Source organism: Aplysia californica, unplaced genomic scaffold (assembly GCF_000002075.1).
Source record: "Aplysia californica isolate F4 #8 unplaced genomic scaffold, AplCal3.0 scaffold00616, whole genome shotgun sequence".
Lineage (NCBI taxonomy): Eukaryota > Metazoa > Mollusca > Gastropoda > Aplysiida > Aplysiidae > Aplysia > Aplysia californica.
Genome location: NW_004797886.1, coordinates 379,580 through 404,725, shown reverse-complemented (window position 1 = coordinate 404,725; position 25,146 = coordinate 379,580). Strand labels below are relative to the sequence as shown.

At 37.9% G+C, this 25,146-nt stretch overlaps 1 protein-coding gene across 1 annotated transcript in view; it reads right to left on the bottom strand.

The window, feature by feature from the left end:
• Nucleotides 1-24,321, bottom strand: part of LOC101864713 (protein FAM13B) — a gene marked incomplete at its 5' end in the record, with an annotated part of 34,426 nt that extends 10,105 nt beyond the window's left edge. The window contains 20 exon segments of the mRNA XM_013087649.2: nt 553-636; nt 1,581-1,753; nt 2,434-2,515; nt 2,824-2,882; nt 3,331-3,380; nt 3,899-3,964; nt 7,697-7,792; nt 9,355-9,484; nt 11,062-11,497; nt 14,305-14,347; nt 15,398-15,420; nt 16,029-16,125; nt 16,554-16,605; nt 17,060-17,142; nt 18,321-18,371; nt 18,756-18,901; nt 20,399-20,566; nt 21,760-21,889; nt 22,212-22,395; nt 24,112-24,321. Coding sequence (XP_012943103.1) covers nt 553-636; nt 1,581-1,753; nt 2,434-2,515; nt 2,824-2,882; nt 3,331-3,380; nt 3,899-3,964; nt 7,697-7,792; nt 9,355-9,484; nt 11,062-11,497; nt 14,305-14,347; nt 15,398-15,420; nt 16,029-16,125; nt 16,554-16,605; nt 17,060-17,142; nt 18,321-18,371; nt 18,756-18,901; nt 20,399-20,566; nt 21,760-21,889; nt 22,212-22,395; nt 24,112-24,321 — 2,363 coding nt within the window.
• Nucleotides 24,322-25,146: the final 825 nt, after the last annotated feature.

The following is a 25,146-nucleotide window of genomic DNA, read 5'->3' as shown; positions in this document are numbered from 1 at the left end:
GGTCTGATGTGCATACCGTAATCCATTGTGCTGTGATAGTATGAACTTTTGCTTATGTGTTAACATTAATCTAAAGAGTGTATGTGTGCATGTTAACTAACTTGTGTTTTGTGTTGAATTGAAGGTACTGTAAAACGCCTAGTGGGGATTAGGTCCTATAGGAATTATCTCGATTATTATTAGTATCATTAAATTTTCGTTCACATTACAAGAATAATGAAAGTAGTGTCAATTTGGCAGCAGGACTAGAAAAGTACAAGACATTTTGCTACTCAAATTAAGTAACTTGACTGCTGAAGACAGAAACAACTTGATAAACACACCAAAGACAGCAATCACTGGGACTGTGCTAATTTGTTTTTGTAAAAGTTTTACAGCAGTTGCAACACCATAATGTCATATAAGTGCCAAAGATTAGAGGTGTCACAAGAGACTAACAAACATAAAAAAAGGAGAGATAAGGACAATAGATGTTTGATAGGAAAGAAAGAGCAAACCACACCAGATCACCCGCCAACCAACCACTGTGTTCTAGTTCAAACGTGCACTCACCGGCCTCCCATGCAGTCCCTCAAAGTGCAGCAAAGCTCTCTGTACGGCCAACTTCTCGTCATGCACTTGTTCTCTCGACATCAGCTGATGGGTCAAGCAAAAAACACAAAACAGTTAAAGCTGCATTCAATAATGACATAAAGAAGGCAATAGCTACAACTGGAGTGCCTTAAATAGGGAAGAAATCTCCCAACACGAAACTCATTTTTTCTAAAGGTACAGTCAAAGATAATACAAGGCTTTGTTCGTTTGCTTAAGTAAAGAGAAGCACATTGACACAACCATGATCATTTAGTTCTGGGAAAAGGTCTGACAGAAACAACAGAGGGAAAGTAAAGAAGTAGGACCGACCAGTGGCCCCCTCCAACCTCCCACTAACAAGGCTTTGCAAAGCTGAATGCCTCAAGGAAGAATGAAAATAAAAAGGGAAACTGGTTACTGTAATTGTATGGCTTTAATGCCTCATTCCACACAGTTCAGTCATTCAAGAGGTAGGACTGCCAAATTTATCATCCATCTCTAACAGGCCTGAGCCAGGTGAGGGGTGGAGAACCTTGTAACCTCCTACAAACCCAAGTTCGAGAACAACCTTTTGGAGATTCAAACTGCAGTCACCCATATCATAACCCTGTACAATACCAGCTGAGCTAACGGTGTGCCTTCCTGCTGGTGAAAGAACACACAACAGCAAGTATTTATGCCTCATATAAACATTTTTTTTTTGTTGCAAAATGACAGATGATCTTAAAGCATGATTCAGCTATGCCTGGACAGTACATTATGGGGAAGTAAATTGCAAAAGGACTATTTCTCTCCCTTCAGACCTTGACTTCCTTCATATACTCAGACAGGAGAGACAGTGAAAACATTTACAACCCAGGAAGGGTATGTCTTTACTATTTTACAGGTGTGACCGATATTTTTCATGGTGGGGAAATGTTTCTAAATTTTGAATTTGGCCCAGGTGGCAGCCTAAAGGACTACTTTTTCATGACATAAACATCATCCAGAACCAAACAGTGTCTTACCAAAACCTCCTCAGGCCTTCCAGAATCTCTCCGCTTCTCCTTCAAACATTTCAGGATAAACTCCAGTGTGTTGGACACGGACGGTGTGGCTGGTGGGGATAGCTCCACACCTGATGACGAAGCCCCGCTGTTGTGTCGAGACCGGTTTCCTTTTTCTGTGTCTTCCTTTAAGCCTGTGGTAAAGATAAGAGCAATGCATTCAGTTTCAAATTTTAGCAAGCGTTTGACGACATTTGCATCGCAATTACGTCATACAAGTGCCAATGATTAGAAGTGTTACTTGAGAGTAACTTACAAAGAATAAAAGGAGAAGAGATAAGGATGGCAGATGTTTGGTTGGACAGAAGGAGCAAACCACATCAGAGCACCCCCTGCCCACTGACTGGGATAACTCTATGTACTATACTCAAGTTAAATTACTATGCTCATGAAGCACATATTCAGTAACCTGCTCCTGTTCCCATCTCTGTCACGGCTGAATAAAGGAACTTGGACATCGGTTGGTGTCCAAACACACATGACATCAGTCTTGTGCATTATATCTCTAAAACTAGAGTTTGTGTCTGTCACAACACAAAACATTTGAGGAAGTCACGATGCCTTGTAAAATTGAAAGACAAAAAGTGCAGCTACAAAGAGATTACTCAGACAGTCCAGGCAGCATAAAGAGGATGATGGTAAACAGAACTACGACTATCACTTACGTTACCATCAAACTAGTTTGAGAATGTCCCACAAATTGTACACTCAAGATAAAATCTGAACTTTTACTTTCCAATGTTGCACTCAGATTCTGTCGACAGACATAATAAAATAGAGGGATGTTGGCAAAGGAAAAGTGTCATCAACTTACGTTTCAAGTCTTTTCTTGCTTTTGACAATTCATTCATGTATTTCTTTATGTCTGGCTGGGCAGCTTTTTCCCCTTGAGACGGCTGATGAGAGAAATGGAGAAAATACATTTACAGCCAAAACAACGAGACAGCTTCACTATATACTTGAAAGTAAATGAGCAAGCACACCTTCTTTGAACTTTCAAGAAAAAAAAAATTTTTTTAACCAAAGCAGAAAATATATAATAAAACATTTCCATTTCCATCTCTAGGCCTCACATCTGAAGTTTCAGAAAACATCTCAGTTCGTTAGTTACACTAACCAAAGATAAAAGGGCAAAAATTGAACAAACAGAGGGCAACAACTGAAAATACTTCACATATCTTAAAAACCATGAGCTGGTACATACCCTGTATCCATGATCCTTTTCGAAACCTTCTTCAAAGTGCTTAATTTTCTTTTTCAAGCCTGAAATATCAAAAGGAAATATCAAAATAACAATGAATAGCAACATACTACAAGGAAACAAGAATATAGGCTTTTGAAAATTACAGTCGATGTTTCTCCCACATAAAGATGGCTTCACGGCTTGAAAATGCAAACCTTACATTTGAGTTTATTTAGGAAATATCAGCCTGTTCTTCTTCTTCGTTATGCAGCAGCCTTAAAGCGTGTGCCCTTCAGCCCAATGCAGTGTTTAAAAAAGTGGTGGGCTTCCACATTTGTTCTTTGCTGCAATAGAGTAGAGTATATTGTCTGAGACAGGGACGGGAGGAAGAAGTTGCTGTCGGAGACAGTTTGGGACATTTGAAGACCAGATGTTGGACTGTTTGGTAAACATGGTCACAAAGCAAATTCATTGATGGGTTTCCGGTGTCGATTCTGTTCAGGTGGTAGTTTACAGGTATGTACTTACCTTGTATTTTCTTGGTGAGTTGACGGAGGCGATGGCTGCAGTCATCATCACTGTACAAAATATAAAAGAAAAGGTACATTTCCTTAACTTCTGTAACATCACAAAGATGATCAAAGGACACTCACTGACTCATAATAACAGCTGATACAGTTCCAGATTTGCACACTAGGACGTAGTACGAAAGGGAGCTTTAAAAGAATCTTATGCAAAATCTCCCAGAATAAACACAGAAGCAAGCCATTTTTTATTTATACTCATCTAATTAAACACAAACCCTAAAGTAACAATAAAGACATTTTTCAACAAATATTTTTTCCCAACAGTAGGCTACACGAACTTAGGGTTGATACCTGCTATAAAAAATTGAAATAAAGACTTTTATTTACCCTTATGGGGGCAAAAGAATAAAAAGAGGTAAGAAGGGTAGAAATAGCAACGACAAAAAAAACCCCTACAAACTTGCCCCCCTTTACCTTTTTAAGGCCCTTTAGAGAGAAAAAAAGCTTCCCCTAAAAAAATATCTCAGTATGTTAAAGTGACAACCAAAAGGAAAAAAACCACAACACACCTGTGTTTCTTGTACAAGTCTTGATGCACTGGCGGAGATGGTGGGATGTCTGTGTTCACCGAGGCCCTGCACAAGACAAACCAACACTTTGCATGAGCATCTTTTCGAAACAGAAACAAAAATTCCTACCAATATCAACACTCACTGCAAATTTGTACAATTTAAAAACATCATAAAGTAGCTTATTGGAATTTTCATATAGAAATGTCTTATCTTAAAATGAGAGAGAGAGAGAGAGAGAGAGAGAGAGAGAGAGAGAGAGAGAGAGAGAGAGAGAGAGAGAGAGAGAGAGAGAGGAGAGAGAGGAGTGAGAGGAGAGAGAGAGAGAGAGAGAGAGAGAGAGAGAGAGAGAGAGAGAGAGAGAGAGAGAGAGAGAGAGAGCTGACACACCCACACTCCACACTAAGACAAATGTGAGGCCCGGGGGAAATCAGTCGGATGTTGCTAGTCCTGGATCTGACATGTCATCCAACAGTGAGAAAATATATATTTTTGATGAAAAATGAGTGCTATACTTTATGAAAAACTTCACAATCCTATCTATATATTCTGAAAAAATAATATTCTTGAAAAGCAACTACAAATGTGTGTTTATAGAAGATTTTTTAACATCATCCGTGTTGCAGACAAAGTCCCACCTTCAAACTCAGATTTTTCCGAAATCCCAGGGGGGTGACTAACTCAAAATGCTATATCTCAGCTTATTATTAACATATTTCAAATCAGTACATGCTTAATTTACCCAGGAGATAACATACTTTATGAAAATGTGATTTGTCCATGCTTTTATTTTTGCCATGAGCGACTGATTTTCCCATGGTGCCTCACAAATATCCAACTTCAAGCCACTTTGTGAGACTGAAAGGTCAGCAACTAACACATTAGCGGACAGAAATAAATTTATTTTTAAAAACAACAACAAACAAGAAAGAAAGCACATTCCCACTGTCATCAGTCTCCACACTCGTAGGCATTTGTTCATTCAGTTATTAGATACAACTTGAAGAGGAACATCACTTATTTCCACTGACATCTGATTTCAACAGAAGAAACCTACTACGATCAACAAAGCTTCAGTAATAAATTTAGAAATGGTAGTGCAAGGCAATCTAACAGTAGAAGATATAAAACGCTCATGCAGAAAGCATAAAACCTTCTCAACATAAAACAAAAAATCATACATTAAACAAAAAAACTATTATGCAAAAAATAGTGAATAACAATGGGCATGCTAACTGTGGCAGAGGACCATATACAATCATGAGACAGGCAGCTCTTGTCCCTTTGTTCCTTCCAACACGAGACCACTAAGGGGAATAATTCAACAACATCGGCACATCATATTTTTCACAACCACAGGGAGGGTCCCTAGCATTGTAAAAAACAGCTGTGGAATCTCTCTGATAATCCATGGTCTTTGCTCAGACTAACAGCACCCAAAATGCAAATAAAACCAACTTTAAAAAATAATAATAAAACTTCAACTTAGATATATAAGCAGCAAATGGTTAACTGTCAAAATCTAATGAAAAAGAAGACGTCATGCATTGGGCTTGAGGATTTTTTCCCCAAAAAGATTGAAGTTAATTCCGACACATGATACGGAGGTGCAACCTGGATGGCTACATTCAGAAAAAAATAACTACCGAGAAGTGAAATACAATGAGTGAAAAATACAACTAGGGATGCAAAAATAAAAACAAATATCTACACATCTGCACAACATGTACCAGAACATGCCCATGGAAAAAGAGTCATATAGTACCTCAAAACTGACCTATTTCGTACCCCGAGCTACAAAGATCACTTTGCCAAGATTAAGCTACATTCCATGAACCATTCCACTTGCCCCAACATTTTCAGCACCATGTCGGTGTCGCAATAAATCCACTTAAGTCTAAATTTTTTTAACTTTTCAATTTTTACACCCTCCCAAAGCTCTACCAAAGATGCACCTTTCAACATCACCAAAGTGTAATTTAAAGCTATGGTCAAGGCTTACAATACTCTTGTTTTCATGATTCCTGATAGAAACAGTAACAAAAAAAACAACCTTTTTTTTTTGTCTCTAGCGTAAAAAGCACCCAAACTGACTTAAATGGATTGCTAGTGACAACAATGACTAGTGTGCTCTGACCACTCATGACTTTGATAACGCTGACTGCTAGTTGACTGAAGACATCTTTTTAAATCAAAAGGATTGCATCAAGACTTGGAACAGATTTATTTATTTTTTTCCCTTTCTACAACTGATGGTGTGCTTTTGAGTGAAACATTTGTTTATCAGGAGTGCTAATTTAGTTTTCATTTCATAGTAGCTGCCAAGGCGACAATCAATTCACAAATTAATGGAAAGTAAGTACAATTATTCAAGTGATTTTATGTAACATGAGGGTACGTGAAAGGGAAAAAAGCATGGGATGTGACTCATTTTCGTATAATAGAATAGTTCAAAGTTTTTAATGATCCTCTCAGAAGTGCTGGAAAACTAAAAGATAAATGTAGGCAAACATTCGTGACACTGGAAGAATTGGAAACACAAAATAAATAAGCTTTAAACAGTTCATCCAGAGGCTAATCACAACAGAGGCCAAACAACTCTGAGAGACTGAAAAGGAAAAACAGGCATGTGAGTGTGCACCTATTGCCCTCAGTGTCTGGAGGACTTTGAATAAACGGAGCAACAAGTACAAACAACGCCTATTGGAAGAGTTCACAAAAAAGTACTGGTGTCGCTTTGTACCAGCTACTTGTCTTGTTAGTCAGAGAGGAGGAAGATTTGCCTTAAATCCAACAAATAACTTGCTAAAGAAAGCTGTCGAAGACAGACAAAAAAAAAAAAAGAAAAGAAAAGAAAAGATGGTAATAATTCGATGGTGAATCAAGCAAGGATTAGTAGTCAGGATTAGTCACTCCACAGGGATCATGCACAGCAAACACCAAAACATGTTGAAAAAATACAGCAAAAGTTCCCTGGTGAAGTGAGAGTGACAAAAATAAAGGGTAAAAAAACCCCCAAAAAAACATGAAACCCCATAAAACATGCTCTTAGGACTACGCACACAGGCGTGTGCAAGCAACTGAAGCAAAGCAGCAAAACTAAGGAGGTAATATGTCCAGTAAGTCTAATCAAGACTTTGGTATTGCTTTGAGTCAAAGGATCACTGGCTTAAAATTTGATCAGATTCCCTTGATCTGAGAACTGAAGAATTCCTAATCACTCGTCAAAATAAGAAAGGTGAAACACCTACTTAACACTAATTTCCAATCAAGCTTTTGAATTTTCAGCATAATGAAAATGATTAATTACAAGGAAGAAGAACTGACCTAAACATTTTTGTTGTTATTACAGTGTGGCAAAAAGCTTTCGTACAACAAACATTATGAAAACAACAATTCACATGATATAAATCCTGTAAATCAAAGCATCTTTCAAGACTGCAGTGATCCTCGACTCCTTCATACAAACAGCACTTAAGTTACAACAGCTTCCTACTGTCAGTACAAGTTGGTGGTCTGAGTAACATGAGTAACAAATGAACAAAGACATGGGAAACATTATCAAGACAGAAGTGGAACCTACCAAAGCACCTCCAAGCGCCCTACACATCACGGTAAATATAGCTCAACCAATTAATATGAGGATGAACATAAGCTTACCACTCCCACTCAAGTGTTTCAGAAAATATACCCCGGTGCTCTTGAAACTATCAAATAAAAAGGTGCTTTGGGAATAGAATATAGAATCTAGTTTCAGTTTGGACAAGAAGGTCATATAAATATGGTGAAAAGAATCACCTGAAATAGCTACTGCTACCAAAAGCAGCACTAGGCGACATGGGAGCCTCCATGACGACAGAGTCAGCCTCCACAGTCAATTCTGTATCCCAACCGCTTCAAAGTCAGAGGAAAATGTCAAATGTGATACAAGTATTAAATATGTTTTCGTTTAACCAACAGTTAATCTTTGACACCATCGAACAAAAGGCACTGTAATTAATCTATTACGAAACAGGTCTCTCATCCATTCACAATTTACCACTCATAAAGCACACCTGAGACTCCATGCATTCACGTGAGATCAAGCATTCTAGAATTTTGTAAGGTAAACATTTAACATCTCTTACGATCAAATAAAACAAGACCCAATTTTTATACAAAAGTACATTTTGCAAATCTTTCAACTTTGAAGGGTGTTTCAGTTTTCATCCAAAATATATTATCAGGTTTACGGACAGAGTAATAGAGAAGCAGAAACAGGTCTTACACAGTTCATCCACAGGGGGAAAGGTTGCTTCCATTATAATTATTAATTATGTGTGATTTACACAACAATGGGAGTTAGTCGCAAGTGCTGCAAGTGTAAAAGCTCATGGGAAAGGAAGTAAAAAGGGTCTCTCTGTCTCTCATCGAGACAAAATTTATCATTGATTCATCATTCCCCCTCCCCCCACAAACACACACAAATAAACCTTGGTGGCAAAAAAAACTCTGAACGTACTTTGTTTTCTTTATATCCGATGAAAACTAAAAGCTGTTCTATTTAGATGAAAACTTTGACTCAGTCACAGCTCTCAAATGATAGCCAGTTCCTTACACTCCCCAGAAGCATGACGAAAATTAATGTTACATTCGAACAACTAATTCCCAGAACATCCAAAATGATATAAACAACAGATGAGATTATGAGCAGGCAAAATTACATAGAAAACATAGTTCAACTGGTCAGTCAAACAGCTTTACAGGAAGTGTTCTAGAATCTGCTGGGGTTATAATATAAACTGTAAAGAGTACGCAGTTCAGGGGGAATATGCACTATATCAATGTTATTTATTTTATTATCATTAAAAATATTAAATGCTTTGTTCAGATCTGCCATAGGATATATCGTCTTAACATTTTTCTGAAAGCAAACAAATATATCTACATCAGAAGAAGATTCATGATAAAACCTTTCGAGCAAAATGTGAAGCCACAGCACAGATTGTTAAGGTAAACATAGTCGTTATGCAAACATACAAAAAACAGTTGACACTCATTCTTGCTTTTTCATGTTTCAACTCGGAGTATTAAAGGTACAGCTTCAAAGGCAAAATACTTAAAACTTTTACGCATGCGAACAAGGAATGCAATAGTTCACTAACAAAGCCTTTCAGCTGGCCTGGCACGTTTGGCGTCTCCAAATTTCAGCTAAAAGAACAGATGCAACACAGAGATAACAAGTTTCCTATTTCTGAAAGAGCACTAAACACCACAGTCAAGAGAGAGAACATACAGAATATCTATCTCTAAAACATGGAAATGCAAAGCGCACATATAACAAAGAAAAGAAAGAAATATTTAGAAAGAAAGTTTAAAGTGCAAATTTATCCTGAGACCAATCATAAATGCGCAAAGGCAGGGAAGGGAAGAGGGCGCAGAAATGAAAATGCACTTATATTTCATTTTCAGCTTACCCATTTCTCTTTTTCAGTTTGTTTGATCTTGGAGAAATGACAGCCACGTTGTCTCCTTCAGTGGCTCCCAGCTGATTGTTGGTCATCCACTTTTGAGGATCTAACTGACCCTTGGTCACTGGGATTGGCTCTGAAAGTATAAGTAAGGGTAAGCGTTTAATCCCTTAACACTTTTAGGTTATTTAAGAGGCGGGACCTCCTCAACTCTGATAGGACCGAGCCAAATGGGTTCAGAGTGCTGCAAACTCTACAAAATAACCCAAGTTCAATCCAGTCTAAGATTCAAACCAGGGCCATCTGCTCCATAATCCAGCATAATACCAACTGAGCTAACCCTGAAAGAATGATGACAGACATGCAGGCAAATAGTCGGGAGTGCAGTAATTATTTCTCCCTTAAATCTATTTAATAATAATAATAACAGATAATAGATTGCATTTATATAGCTCTCTATCCCATACTAGTATAAGCCCTGAGCTGCCTTCCTACATTTTACTTTGTTATCCACCTAAAAGCAAAAGTTTTAGTTCTACTAAGAGTTTTAAGACACTTGTAACACAAATGCGTCACATAAGTGTTGAAGATTGGAGGTGTTACAGAAAGTAACACACACAAAAAAAGGAGAGATTGAAAGACACAACATTTAAGGGAGGAATAAATGCGCTACTTTTTAAAATGATTCTTTCTCTTATTCATACCTAACTACTGAGCCACAATATCCAACCTAGATCAACTTTCAACAACTGGGAGGAACAAGAAGATAAAACCAAGGACTCAAGTAAAGAGATCCTTTTCAAGCCAGTGGGCAAACCAATTTCTTTAACATTTCATTTGTTCAGGAAAGAGATCAGGTTGCTGAAGCATTAACAACTAACGGCCCTAGAGAGTGAACAAGAGCCACTGTAAGTCAATCAAAATAATTCATTATCTCCTCTCCTAGATCAAATCACTCCCTGGAAAGTATAAATTTGAAACCAGTAAGACAAAAGTAGGAAAGTCTTACTGGCTCCAGCTACATGCTCATGACATGAGCCACAGCAAGTCAAATAAAATTATTCCGTTTTTGCTCTCCAGAGCGAAAACAATCAGGAAATTTTAAAAAATAATAGTAATAATGTATGCAACCCATGAAATAGACAAATTTCCTAGTGTTCTAGGGTATGCTGGTGTAAATTTAATGTAGAATGTAAAGTGCATAGAGATGGCTGTAGAGAGAGGATATGTGCTATACAAATGCTATTTATTTTTCAATACTATTATTATTGATAAACAGCAAAAGTTCCCCCTCAACAGTAAACCCTATGTATTTTACACTCTATTTTGATAGTTTAGTAAGCGTTTTACGGTGCTCGCAACTGCATAAGGTCATATGAGCCCGCGAAAGACAAGTTGGTTGTATTCACGACAGTTCTTAGCATGGCTTCATTTTGGTCAATGATCTGATTAAATGTTAAAAATTCATGGTAAAAACCTCAATGTAAAAATGAAAATGTACATATAAAAAAATCAGATTTATGTTGGGATCAAAGTCGGACAACAAATCCTTTAATTTAGAACATTTTAAATACTTTCTTCGGGTCTCTCCAAAATCAGGGTATTCTGTTAAGATGTGTCTAATGGTGAAATCTGTGTCGCATCTGACACAGAACTTACAATCTATAAATTTGATGAAAGTAACAACAAAAAAAGTAGGCCTGTCTTCCTTACCGGCACCGTCCACGTGCTCATGCAGGGTGGTCAGGTCCAGCGGAGGGATAAACAGCTTGATGCCGTTAGAAGGTGACTTATCAACCAGGCCTGTGGCTTCGTTTCCTTGTGGGGGGCTGCCAGCTCCGTCCCGGGCGCCCAAACCGTTGAGGACCAATGCCTGATTGTCATTTCTCCGCATACTCTTGGCCCTGATGGTCGGGCTGTCCAGGTTGTGGAGATCCTCCATGTCCCTGCCGTACTCCTCCATGCTGTTGTCCAGAGACAGGTGGTTGTTGGACGATCGGTTCCCAGAGTGCATCTGAAAATTTCCGTTGGAAACTAGAATGGCCGTCTCCGGGAGGGACTCGCTGTGCTCCGAGCTCTCCTCACTCTCCCAGCTGCGCCGATGTTTGCGACTGGGGGAGCGACGAGGTGGGCCTGAAGGTTTCTTGTGCTGTTGGTGGTGGCGGAGGTGGTGGTGTTCACATGCCAAGGAGGGAGAAGTAGCCAACCACAAGCAAGGGGATGGAGGGGGCATTGCATTGAAAAGGAAAGGGTAGGGGTGGGGGTGGGGGCGGGGGAGATACAGGTATGTTAGTGAGTGCCCATGCTGGTAGGTAATATGAGGCAAGCAAAAAGCAGTCAAACATAGCAAGAATACTGTAGTCCCTAAATTTAATACTTGTATTAACTCACCGCCTACTCAGGCCACATATGCTGCGGCCAAAGTTCTGCTTCACCTGCCCACCTTTGCCGCAGCCATTATGGTTTCAGAGTTTGAATTAGCCTTATGAAATTATTACTGTGGCTATATTCGTAACTCTTTCTCATTAAGTCATATTGCTGAGGGGGGTTTTTTGTTTGTTTTTAATGCGCATTGAAATAGGAGGTCCTCAGGAGAAAGTAATGTGAAATATGTTGGGTATGCAGGGAGTTCAATTTGGGATACTCTTCGAGTATAGGAATAAATACAGCCACACACAAACAACTGGTTGGTTCTCCTGCTTCCCTTACGATGGAGTTTACAGTTAACCAGAGTCAAAATAAAACTGTTCTGTACGCTACTTAACATTACCTATCTGGGCTGAGAGAAAAAGGCATTTTTAAATTAGAGGAAGAACTAACCATGTATTCCAAAATTGAAAGCTTGATTTTTCTTGAATAAATCGTCGGCCAGTTATTATGTTGAACTAAAATGAACTATTTCGGATTTCATTTTTTAATTTCTGTTTCTTATTCTGTGGTATCAGTTGCATGAGCTTAAGAAATATTTTGTTGCGATTCAAATTTTAAATGTTGATAAAAAAAAAGAAAAACAAAATAAACACAAAAAGAAAAAAGAAAGAAAGAAAAATAATGTCAGCACAATGGTTAAAAAAGTTTTTTCTCTCTCCTGAAAAATTGTGCTTTCTGGGCTTAGTACATTTCTAACAGATTGATGAAATCCATTACAACTAGCGAAGTGGTAAATACAGTCCAGTTGGTCTTAAGACCTTAACATAATTTTCAATGGAAATGTATGTATATATCACCTTTCTCTCTCTATATATATACCCACACATGGATTTGATAGATATATATAGAAAGGGTTCACTTCAAAGGTACAGTCCACTCAGACCCATACACCTAAAAGTTGAAAGTAATTAACAAAAAGTACCAGGAAAAAACTCATGATAGGAGTTCAAATATAAATATACCTTTCTTTTTTCAAACAAAATACTTATCAGAATTGCTACATCATCCTTCTGTTTACAGAACAATTTCAAATTTTTTCTTCAGCTCAATAGTGAGAGGGGTGCATACACAAGAACATATTGAAAGTCTGAGACAGAGAAGCGGGTCCTCAAAAGGGAGGCTCATGCAGTGTTGAACAAAGCAAAACAGTGGGAAAACACAGAAGAGCCAGACAGTTGATGGATATTCCTGCGGCATTCTCATGCCACCCATAGCATGCAGCCATCAGAGCAATGCTATCAGTTATCGTAAAGAAGGTCAAGCATCAATCCAAGCCAATCATACGGAAATTTGGGTAGCACAGCCACTTTGATTCGCATCCAAAGGAATGCTTTACCATGAATAGATCGGCTAAAGGAACATTTTTCAAGATGCATGCTTATCGTTCATGGCTATTATCTTGTTTTCCTTTCAGAAAAGTAAAACTTTAGTTGTCCTTGGCATTGCACAAATAACATTAAGATTTTTAAAAATTTTGACACAGGCACATATGTACACAAGACAGTACAGACAGATTATATTGGAGTAAAATAAAAAAAAGACGGATACATGAACAATTCAAACAAGCAAAAAGAATAATTATTTTCCGAATTCCACTTGTATAGAGTCAGTAGACATCGCATAATTAAATAAAGCTTATTGGGGCACATTTTAAACAGTAGATATGAGAGATACCTCTATTTAAGACAGAAAATATAGACTAGTGGAAAGTTTCCTACATAAACAGCTACTTCTTTCAATAGATAACAACTTTTATGTAAAAAGCCATCTGACTCTCTGATATGCTGACTACTTTGAAAGTAGACGAAAAATTATGCACGAATCCACTGGGAAGTCTAAAGGGATCTTGAGTCTCTTGTTAACAATAAAATAAAGTTGCGGATTAAATGTGGGTTGACATTTGGATACGGAATACAATAGCTATGAATCTTTTATAAAACAGCTATTATGCGGTTACAAATAGATTCATAAAGGTAATAGTTGCATACAAAAAAGTGTAAAAGAGTCTATGAAACTTCTTTGGAGTTAAAGCACACAGCATCGAGTCATCAGGTCTTCAATTCTTTTAATATTCGTTTTCATTTTCTTACAATAGACAAGCATATGTTCAAATATAACCAATAGCTCCATCTGTTTGAGTATAAGCATAACATTAGCATGTAAAACATGGGACTATACCAGCTAGAAATTATTTTATTATGATTTAAACAAATAGGGAGGACAGCTTGTAACATATCAACATAAGGCAGATAGCTAAGAAAATATGGCTGGGTCATTTCCAGGAGAATCTTAGAGAATTTTTTTTTACTTCCCCAAATAAAAAATACCTGCAACTGCCAAAACAAGCTGCTCCATGCTGGAGCATGTGAGTGACAGACATTCGGCATAATTGATAGGCAATTTAGAAATCAGAGACATCTGTAGTCTGCTTCAGGCTTAACTTAGTCCTGTGAAAAGACATTCCATATTGGAATGTGTAGTGAAATAATTAGGCTTTTCGCCTTTGATCATACCAAAGATACTCACCCCAGTCAGCATGTCACTTCTTTCAATTTTGTCAAAGTCTCGTCTGAAAAAAGAATAAAACGAAAGAAAAACAGATTTTACTCAATTCTATTGCACCAAGCACTGTACTTATCGTAAAACAGAAGACTAAATTAATTAATTTTTTTATAGTATAGGGTCTTACGGCGCTCGCAACTGCATAAGGTCATATGAGCGCCAAGGGGTGGGTGTCAACAGAGAAGTCTTTATAGGGAATCACACTTAGACTGCTCACCTCTCTAGCTTAAACAGCACAAGGTCTGCTTCGAATATCAAGGCACCCCCGGAAATAGCAGGTCACAAGAGAGTGACAAACATACAAAAGAAGTAGAGGAAAATGACAATAGTAAGGATCAGGAAAGAAAAAGCAGCAGTTCTCTGTTGTAGATCAGGCACAGTTATGAGCGTGACATGAGTCAGCCCATTTACAATTCTACTATGCTTGAACGAGAAATGTCCCCCCCTTTGGGTATGGCCTAAAGACACTACAGTCAGTGGCACTGCCCCCAGGGGGGGGGGGGGGGGGGGGGGGTGAAGACTAAAAAGAGATAAATAATTTTTTTCAAATGAAACTAGATCAACTGAAAGCTGTCTTACAGTTTTTAAAAATGTTGTTTTTAGTTACTTTGAACAAATTCAGTTCTGGAGTACTCGAGTATGAATGGCTTGTGATGACTCTGATTAACAAAAACTGAATCTGGTCAATAATGCTTGCACCTATAGGATTATGTAATCAAAATAGTGTATCAGAGACTATGCTTAAAATGAAAAACAATTTTCTGTGAGTTACATAAGTAAACTAGAATATAACCAAATGGAAAAGCAGTAGATATAGTTCTCTGTTCATCTACACATATCTATATGATCTACAGTGGATCTTCAAATTAAGAGAAGACATAACACTTTTATTTTTTATTTTAAATAATAATCAATACTAAAGATCACTTCTATCTATAGCACCCAATCCCTGGTGGCTCTCGGTGCTTCACAATACAATAAAACATGCACAGACTATCGAAACATTAACACAAAACAAAAAAATTTTCACACAAAGGAACATCATAGCAATACTCACAACACTTTTCCTTGATATCCATCCTGAGCAAAAAGATAAGAAAAAAGAATTTAGTTGACACATACAAAAAATTAAAGCATGAAAAATATTACGGCAATACAGGGGAATCATACTGTGTGCCTCATAAAACAGCTGTCACCTGGCATGAACATACAGTCATCCCTGTCACAAGTACAAAGCGTAAATACAAGTTTTTTTCTTCCTCACCCTGTAAGGCACACAAGTTGGGAGTTCATGATTTTTCTGGTGACAGAAACTGTATCTATGAAGCAGCCTCATGAAAAGAATAAACAAATTCCCCCTTTTAATCAAAAACATATTTTGCACTTTCAGGGAAAACCAGATACAAAGATCTCTCAAATTTCAAGAGAACAAATCCACAAACCATAAAACATAATTACCTCAAATTGAAACAATAAAATACCAATATTCATTTTTTTAAATATTCAGTATGAAATACAGTCGAATTTGCTTTAATTAATGGGCACCTGTCCAAGACAATCACATATACAAATGCCCACTTTCCAACTGGCGTCTTTTTACATTATAGATGACACTGTCCAAGACGCACACCTGCCTAAGACAACCACTTTTCTCCTGGACAAAATCAACTGTAGTTTTTGCAACTCACCTCTGGGTGCTGACTAGAATGCGCGGCTGAAGAACTTGGGCCTGGTCTCGACATCATGCTGGTCCTTGGCTTGACCACTGGGTGATCCACGGAAGTTCTGATGAAAAAATTTGTTAAAAAATTGATTACAGGGAAAAGAAAGAGAGAAGTCTAGGTACAGTCTAGCAGGCACACAGCTAAATCAGCAGGACACACACCTCTTTTCGTTATATACAAATTTGCTAAGAATGTGTTTTAAATATAAAGAAAATACATCTATATGAATAAATTCAGGACTTGAAAATCTGTTGCGTAATCTCAATAAATGCAGATCTGACCTGCGAACAACCAATATACATCAAAGAGACAATACTTCGGTAAAGTCAAAATTAGAAGTTGATTGCAATCACAGCAACTGTTGGATCAACAGTTTTATATCCATGCATATACTATACTCTGTAAGAAGACATACGGACAAAATGGGTACAAACAGTTCTTAATGAACTAGGTCAATGGTTTCTAAATACCGTTCCTCTAAAAACTTACCCATCTGTAAAATCAATTGCATCTACAGCAGCCTTTTGGGGTGATCTTGGAGCTGGCAAAAGAATAGACATTATCTTTTTTCAGACAACTTCCGAGTATAAAAATGGAGAACCTAAAAAAAGTGATTCACTCATGTGTGCAAAAGTCAAGACTGGCACTATACAAGACGCATTTAATCACATATTTTTCCGTCAGTACACAAAAATCAATCATTGTTATTAGATAGAATAAAACTTGCAATGACACAAGAGAACAAATCTTACACCCCAGTTGTAGATACAAAATAACTGCAGTTGTAAAACTTCAAACATAACTAGGACGTAGGTTTGAAAAACCATAGCAACCAAAAACTTTTATGAATAGCATACGGAAAAACAGAACATCAACACAAACAGCAACAAGCTCCATGTTCTCTTGGTCTGGAAAATACAAAAGGCCCCGTGTTCACCTATATACACAAAAATGCCCATAAAACATAACAGACACAACTGTGGATAGATACATACTATGAGGCCCTGAACTCTGGTTGAAATCCATTCCTCCGAAAATGTGTTCTGATATAGTTTCAACGATGGTCTTCTCAACAAATCTGAAAGAAAAGAAATTGATGGACATTTATTCGAGTTACAAGAGCGCATGACTTGATTCAGCACAACAGAACAATTAAACATATGTCTTTAAAAAGTACAATTTCTTTTATTACCCTTGCTCTTGGATTAAAATCATAAATTCTTTCCCCATAACTCTTCTCCATTAGTTTTTTTAGAAACAAATATTAATGTCACAGACAAAAGCTATGGACAGTAAACACATTTCTTTGAAAACATAGCAACCGACAGAACGTGTAACCCTCCTATATAAGCTGTCATTGTTCAATATTTTCAAAAAGTCCTTTCAGAATATTATGACTATGACCCTCACACTGATAAAAAATACAACGAACTTCTTACCTTTATGTTAGCTATGCCACCTCTATCAAAGGTTTGATAAGAATTATTTAACTCTAAGAACATCTGGTCAGCGTTTAAACATCAACACAAAACAGCACTGGCAAAATCCAAGCCCATTAAAACAACACTCTAAATTCAAAAGCAAAAGAACTCAGGCGAATTATTTCTCAACTCAAATCAGTTGAAATCACATTCTTTTGCTTATATGTCACCACACAATCTAATGACCAGTGACATGAGACAGTTGACAGGAAACTCTACACGTATGAATAATTAAGCAAATTCCAATCTCAGATCATTTAAATAGAAGTGAATACCACTCATAAAAGGCCATAAAGCCTATATGACTAGAAAGTGACAGCATAAATTATGGACGTCTCAAAGCTTGACAAAATCTCTCGATCCCCTGGGAACAGATGGTGTGACTCACAAACCAGGACCAGAAGCTTGGCCTAATCATGTTAATCTTTTAAGATGACAAACCTTTATATTAAAAGAGATAGTCAGAACACAATGTACTGTTTATGTGTTGCTACTTGCATTTGTTAAGCGCCCCGAGCCTGGGTCCTTTGCCATATATAAATGTCATTTTAATTATCATTATTATTTCATGGCTAAAACAGCACCTGTACATGGATAGCTGGTGCCTTTATAAATAAATAATTGATGATCATTATTATTTCATATTTAATTATCATTATTATTATTTCATATCAAGGAGAGTTCAGTTTCAGTTTTAGTAAGAGTTTTACGGCACTTGCAACACAATAAACGGAGAGTTCAATCTCTAGACAAAGAAATAAGATTTGGCACTTACTCATTCGTCCTCGCTGTGATCATCGGAGATTCTATGATGCTATGAGTTTCACTGTTTAGAAAAAAAAAATGATATCACCATTTATGAATCATTACAAGTAGTCACTACTGTTATCAGACCTCTGCTTAAAGTGACTGAACAGCAGTATGAAGATGGAGGGACGAGAGGGGGGAGAAGAGAGGGAGGAGAAGAGAGGGAGAGAGAGAGAGTGTGTGTGTGTGCGCATGTGCCCGTGTGCGCGTCTCAAACAAAAACAAATTCACTAAACTGATTAAAAATATAAATGCACAAAGAGAAAAAAACTGTTGTTTGTACTGACAAAGTAAGGGTAACAGTTTTCACAACAGACATTTGCCATTTGCTCGAAATGTGGAGAACACAACACCTGTAAACTACAACACAAGAGCCACAGCTCAGCGTAGCACAGCAACATACCTTTCCAAAGCAAAGGGAGAATGGGCTCTGCTGTGGTCAATATCCTCTCTAGGGCTGAACAAAGGAACAGAATTGTGCACGCCCAATGTTGGCGTCTGCCTGTCTTCTGACTCGGGGAGTGTGTTTACTTCATAAATGTTTTTTATCTGGAGAAGTACATCAGCAATTCATTACAAACTAAACTGAACAAGGTAACTCGCTTTTGTTAAACAAGTAGAACATTTCCATTCAGCACTTCAAACACTGTGGGTAAAATGAGGAGTGTAGGAAAAAAAATGTATTTCCACCATAAAAAGATAAATATAGTTACAGACCTACCAATCACTCAAAGACCGAAAACAGAATCAGATCAAGTTAAGAACAAGCCAAGTTCATAATAAAAATGCTGATAAAATCTATTAGACCAGTTTATTCTCTTATGTCTCATATTTTCTCATCGCTCCTTAACTCACTCACAGCCAGGCATTTCTGGGCAGGGTAACTGAGGAATGCCAGGTTTTCAGGACCATTTTCAAAACCTCTCTGTGAGCTTATTATTATGTGTTCAGCACTGAACTTTTCCACAAACAATTGCTTTGAAACATACTCAACAAATCCCAAACAAATTTTGTGATACCTTTACCGTGTGAAATTTTATGAGTTTGTGAATTATGGGGCAAAATCGAGAAAAAAAACTTTTATATAACATTTAGGTGCTTGGTACATTCAGTCGATATGCATGCCTTTATATCTTTGTCCCTGCAAGAAATAGATGTATTATCAACAGACATAAACTGACAAATGTTGAAGAGTCACTATGAAAAGAGATCTGACAAATTTTATATAACTGGAAAGTCATTCAGGTCATCAGTCTACCCATCCTGAGCATCAACATCAGGATGTGTGATTGCAGGATGGGGCATGGCCACTGGGGGAGGGGTGCCACTGTTTGAAGTTTGATGTGTAGACCTAGGAGGGTCTATGTCAACTGTAATCCTATCATTTGGGGTATAAATCTACGTTGTGTGATCTTTGACGTTTGCGTGACGGGCCTGAACTGGGATTGGGAAGCGCCGGATCATAGGTCTAAGCATGGGGTACACCTGATTCTAGTCTAGGCCTAGATCTAGCACAATTTTCATCTTCACTTGTGTTCGCACCTCTCCTATTTCCTTTCCTAAACTTATTATCAACTCTGCATGATGGTTCATCATCACTATCATCAGCAAAAAGATCTAAATCTGACCCTTTATTGACGAAGGGGTCCATCAATTCAAATGTTCTGACCTCATTGAGATGCCGTCACCATCGTGACTGAGCGTTAGTAGTTTTTAGTTCGTTTCGGGTGAGTTCGAATAAGTCCGATTTTAAAGTCACTTATTCAAGGGAAGTCACTGCAACAATGCAGAATTGAAGCTAAACTGGCTTATATCGCCTACTTCCGACTGCCAAGCCCGAAACACGTCCGGGAACGTTTGAAAAATAGAAGTAAGAACGCACCCGACGGGTTTCGGGTTGGGCAGGTAGCGGTCTACGCGGATCACCCGACAGGGTTTGGGCATGGCAGTGAGTGAGTTAAAAAAAGAAAAGGAATTCAAAACAAGTTAAGCTGCGGTCGGATCAATGTAACTAAGCCTGTTATTCCATTCATCCCTTCCTCCTACCTTCCTGGGCGAGGGCACAGGTCTGTAGTCTAACGAGGAGGATGACGCGGAGGAGGTCAAGGAGGCTGGGGTCATCTCAACTGACGACAGCGTACTGAACAATGGCAACGACTGCACTTTGGGCGGGGGTGGCCTAGGAGGGGGAGACTTTTTCGAGTTGCACGTCTCCTACAACAGGAAAGACAAAAATAAGACATCAATTATTTTTTTTTATCACATGAAATCTAAAATCTTCAGCCCATGAAATCCCAAAACCGTTGATACATTTGATAGTATTTTACAATAAGATTACAATAACAATAGCAATAATAGTAACAAAAATAACAATAACAATAACAACAACAACAACAAAAATAATAATAACTAATAATAATAACTAAGAAGAAGAAGAAGAAGAAGAAGACATTTATGTAGTGCTCAAACCTGAACAAAGAACTCGGGCCCTGAGCACTTTATTAGTATAAATAGCAAAACATAAACAGTAAACTGTGTTCTGATTTTTCAAGAATAAATAAAAATTTTCAGGACTTCTCAAGCCACGTGGATTTTTTTTTAAAACCCTCTAGAACACACATTCAGGTAAGAAGTAGACCAGTAAAAAAAATTAATGCTGCACTTCATCATCACTTTTCAAACTGGTTAGAAGCAAACATTCCACCCATCTATCACAAACACTGGTAACTGACTCCAAAGAAAGTACTTTCTTCACTGAACTCTATAGAAATATAGAAAAAAAAAATCTTCAACATCTCAACACAAGTCCTTTCGGATAGAGGAATGCAGAGAGAGGGTTGCTTTGCCTTTGCTTGAAAATCTCCCTGCAATAATAAATAATTAGTTAATAATCCCTGTAACAGCTCATGGAGATCAGCTGTTCTGATCCCCTCAGTCCGTGAGGGAAGACTTCACATAGTAAATCCTGGCCAGCTGTGACAACTTAAGCCTAACTTACCGTACCTGTTGCAAACATGATCATTGCCAAGTTCATGCATCAATGTTCCGCGATGAGTAAGACCCATAGCTTTTCCTTTCTGTTCAGACTTTGCAAATATGACCACAAAATTTTAGAGAGGGAAAAATTTTTAAAAGGTGGTAATTAAAGCCAGTTTGCTTTTATTTTAGTTCTCTTGAAATTGAAAAATTTGCCCTCTAACGAATAATTACTACCCCTTTTTTAATCAACATGCCCGGAATAGCAGCATACAATGACAATATGAAGAACAAGATACACAAACCTGACCTTTGTGAAGTAAAATTTTAATATTAAGCTATTCTTTTTTCAGAACACTTTAGCTTTACTTTGGCACTTCAAAAATCTCACAGCCATGAGTTAAGAAAAGATGACAAAACAGCAAGATTACCCAGAACATTTTGGGACTGAGATCTCCATCTTCCAGAAACAAAGTGTCATACTCTGTAATGAAGAGTTGCATGACATCCTTACTGGAATCCATGTCTCTCAAACCATCAACACCGGAGGTCAACTCATATCTGGAAAAACAAAACAGGGGGGAAAACAATTGAAAACTTTATGCAAGTAATCACCATAAATATACCAAATATAAAAACAAAAGCAGTTTCTTATCACATCAGCCAAAAATTACAATTCCTCGCCACAAAAAACTTCAAAATGTTCTTAGGTGACCCTTTTACAACAGCAACGTAATTCATATCCTTTCAATCAAACATTATTGGATATTCCACTTGGACATCAAATCTAGAAAAATTTGTTGTTTTTTTTCTCACACAAAATACATGGCATCAATAAACTCTCAAGCAACAAGAAACAAGTACAAAAATTGCCAGTACTCACTTGAATATATTGGGTCCAAACACAATTGCCAGCGCATATGAAGACATCTTATTCTCATCTTTATGTTCATCTACAACAACCAAGAGGGAACAGATGTATTTCAACACATTGTAGTTTTCTTCTGGCAGCATATTCAACGCCCTTTTGATCTCTGGCAGGATCAGTTCTGTATCCGTGGAAGATTCTGTGAGATAAGAGAAACGGTTTTTAGTTTAGTTAAAGTAAGTCTTACGGCACTTGCAACACAAATAGGTCATAGAAGTGCGAAAGATTAAAGATATTACTGCTAGAGAGTAACAAACAAAGAAAAGAAGAAGAGATAAGGATGATATGAAATAGTTGTATGATACGAAGAAGGAGCAAACCACATTAGAGCACCCACCAACTACCCAGAGTCAAAGGAAGATGAACTTATTGGTCATTTTACACACATAGCCCACTTAATTACATACTCGTCATACAGCACACATAACAACGACAGTTTTGGTTAAGTTTTATTGAGAGTTTTACTGCGCTACAACACAAATGGGTCACCTACATGCCGAAGATTAAGTGTAACTAGAGAGTACCATGCAAAGAAAAGAAGGAGGAGAGATAAGGACGATGGATGTTTGAAAGGAGTGAAGGAGCAAACCACATTAGAGCACCTGCAAACCACTACAGCAATATAAAATACTTCAAGGTCACACAACAATAACATCTTTGTGGAACTTCCTTCTTGTCATTTTGACCATGCAGGTAAACATTACTCATCCTTACTTTTGCTGATAACCCTGAAACTAGACACAACAACCACTGACTAAGACTTGATGACTTTCATCCTTCTTAAAGTCTAGTCTCAACTCATTGCTGACGGCCTACGAGAATATTCATATCAATGCAGCCACTTGATTATGAGAAAATCTGAATCCCTCTTGTCTCAATAAAACTTTCTTCAGTCCATTATTTCTAAGTTTTTAAAAAACTACTTAAGAGTTAGTGTTCTTGATTGCCGTAAGCTTATAGTCCACTACTTTTGTAGCTGTTTGGACGGAAAGCCATTGCAGTTTTAGCGTGGGCACCTAAATTTGTATGTGTGGCTGGAGGCAGCCAAGGTGGGTGTGTCTGCTCAGGGAGGCAACTCGGGTGGAAATGGGTTAATAAGTCTTCTGTCATTGTAAAATGTAAAAACAAATGTTACGAAATCTATGACGAACAGAAATTAGGCTACCATTCGCATCTCACTTTCAACAACTGATTCCATAAGCCAAGACTTCTTCCTTTCAACGTAACAAGACACCGAATCTGCACCTTTAAGACAAACTATGAGAGAAATAAGAAAGCTGTTTACATCTAGGAAGTGTCCCTGAACTTTTTTTAACCTCTGAACTCTCTAAATTATTCAAAAGCACTCACTGAGTTATGACTCCCCAAAACACCACAAGACAAATATATAAAAAGTCTTTCTCATTAACCAAAACGCCCCCCCCCCCTCCCGACCCCTACCCCCTAAATGAGGGGAGGGGTTTGGTAATAAATGACTGCTGGAGGTGATAATTACCCTTACACATCGACTGTACCTTTCTTCCCTTCTCACTTCCCTTTTCTAAACTCTATTCACTTGGCCAATAGTGCCTTCCAAATTACACGTTCAGAAAGGTTGTAACTTTTACAAACAACAACAAAACATTATTTTTTTTTAAATAAAGAATCGAAAACGATTAGTCAAAATTGTCCAAGACAGCCACCCCATTATCAAGGAGGAAAAAGGTTGTCTTAGGAAGGTGGAGTCTTCTACAGTATCATTATATTGTAAAAAAATGCAAGGGGGAAAGCGGGAAGAGGTCGTTTGAACAGGTAATTGTCTTGGACAGGCCACTGTCACGAGCAGGTTCGATGCTATTCCCAAAATAGGACTGACCTTGAACAATGGAGAAGAAGTGCTTGGTGAGACCGGCAGGAACAAGGGTGTCCGGGAGATCTCGGAGGAACACCCTCAGCAAGCCCGCCACAGCTGCTGTGTCATTCTCCTCCTCAAAGTTCACGTCGCCCACCAGCTCAAACTGCATCCTCATCCTCTCCACGATCCGAACATTCCCACTCACTCGGAAAAGTCCCACATTGTCCAAACCTGAAAAAAAGATCAGAAATAGAAGGATTAAATTTAGAAAGAAATTGGAAGCATTTTTTTAATGTGTACCTTTGGCGAAGGATTTTGTCGGTATGCTAGTGTTTTGGCACCTGTAAAATGGCAGCTTGCACTGTATGCTTCCCAGGAAGTCAAGATTATTTCAGAATGCTATCACGTCTGCTGAAGTACCAATACAGATTGTAAAAACCATACAGCTTGCTGTTGAGCGGGATTTTGCACTACACAAAAGCTATTAATCACTATCATTATTTCAAGTTTGATACATGTCCATTGCTGAGTGCAAGATTTCAACAACCTTCAAATTGCATCATGGTGTTTGTCTGAGCCTTACATCCAGACTTTGATATAAGTCATTTCAAAGACAGTCTCCCTGCACTCTGCAGAGCTGAGTATAGGGGAGGACACCACCATTCTATCAATTTATCAGTATGAAGACAAAAGTATTAAAAATTTTTAAAAGCCATCACTCTACCAGAGAGACTGTGGCACATGAAGTGCACCCAACTGTAGTGTGACTTTTCAAAACCAGAAAATAGATTCTACCTACACAACGGGTCAAGATGGTGGCCAGGCAATTGGCCGAGTAATCCCCGCTGAACCCTTCACATATTTTTTTTTTTTTTTTTTGCATTCAATAAAACCACCATGCTAAATATCTTACTGTGATAAGAGATACAGTTACAGTAGAGGAAGGCTTCATTCTCATTATTGATTGGCAACTCGCTCTTGAAAGTTTTCAAGTTTTCTTTAGCACTAGCAAGTCCATGAGGAGCAATACTAGAAAAGAGAGAACATTCATGTATT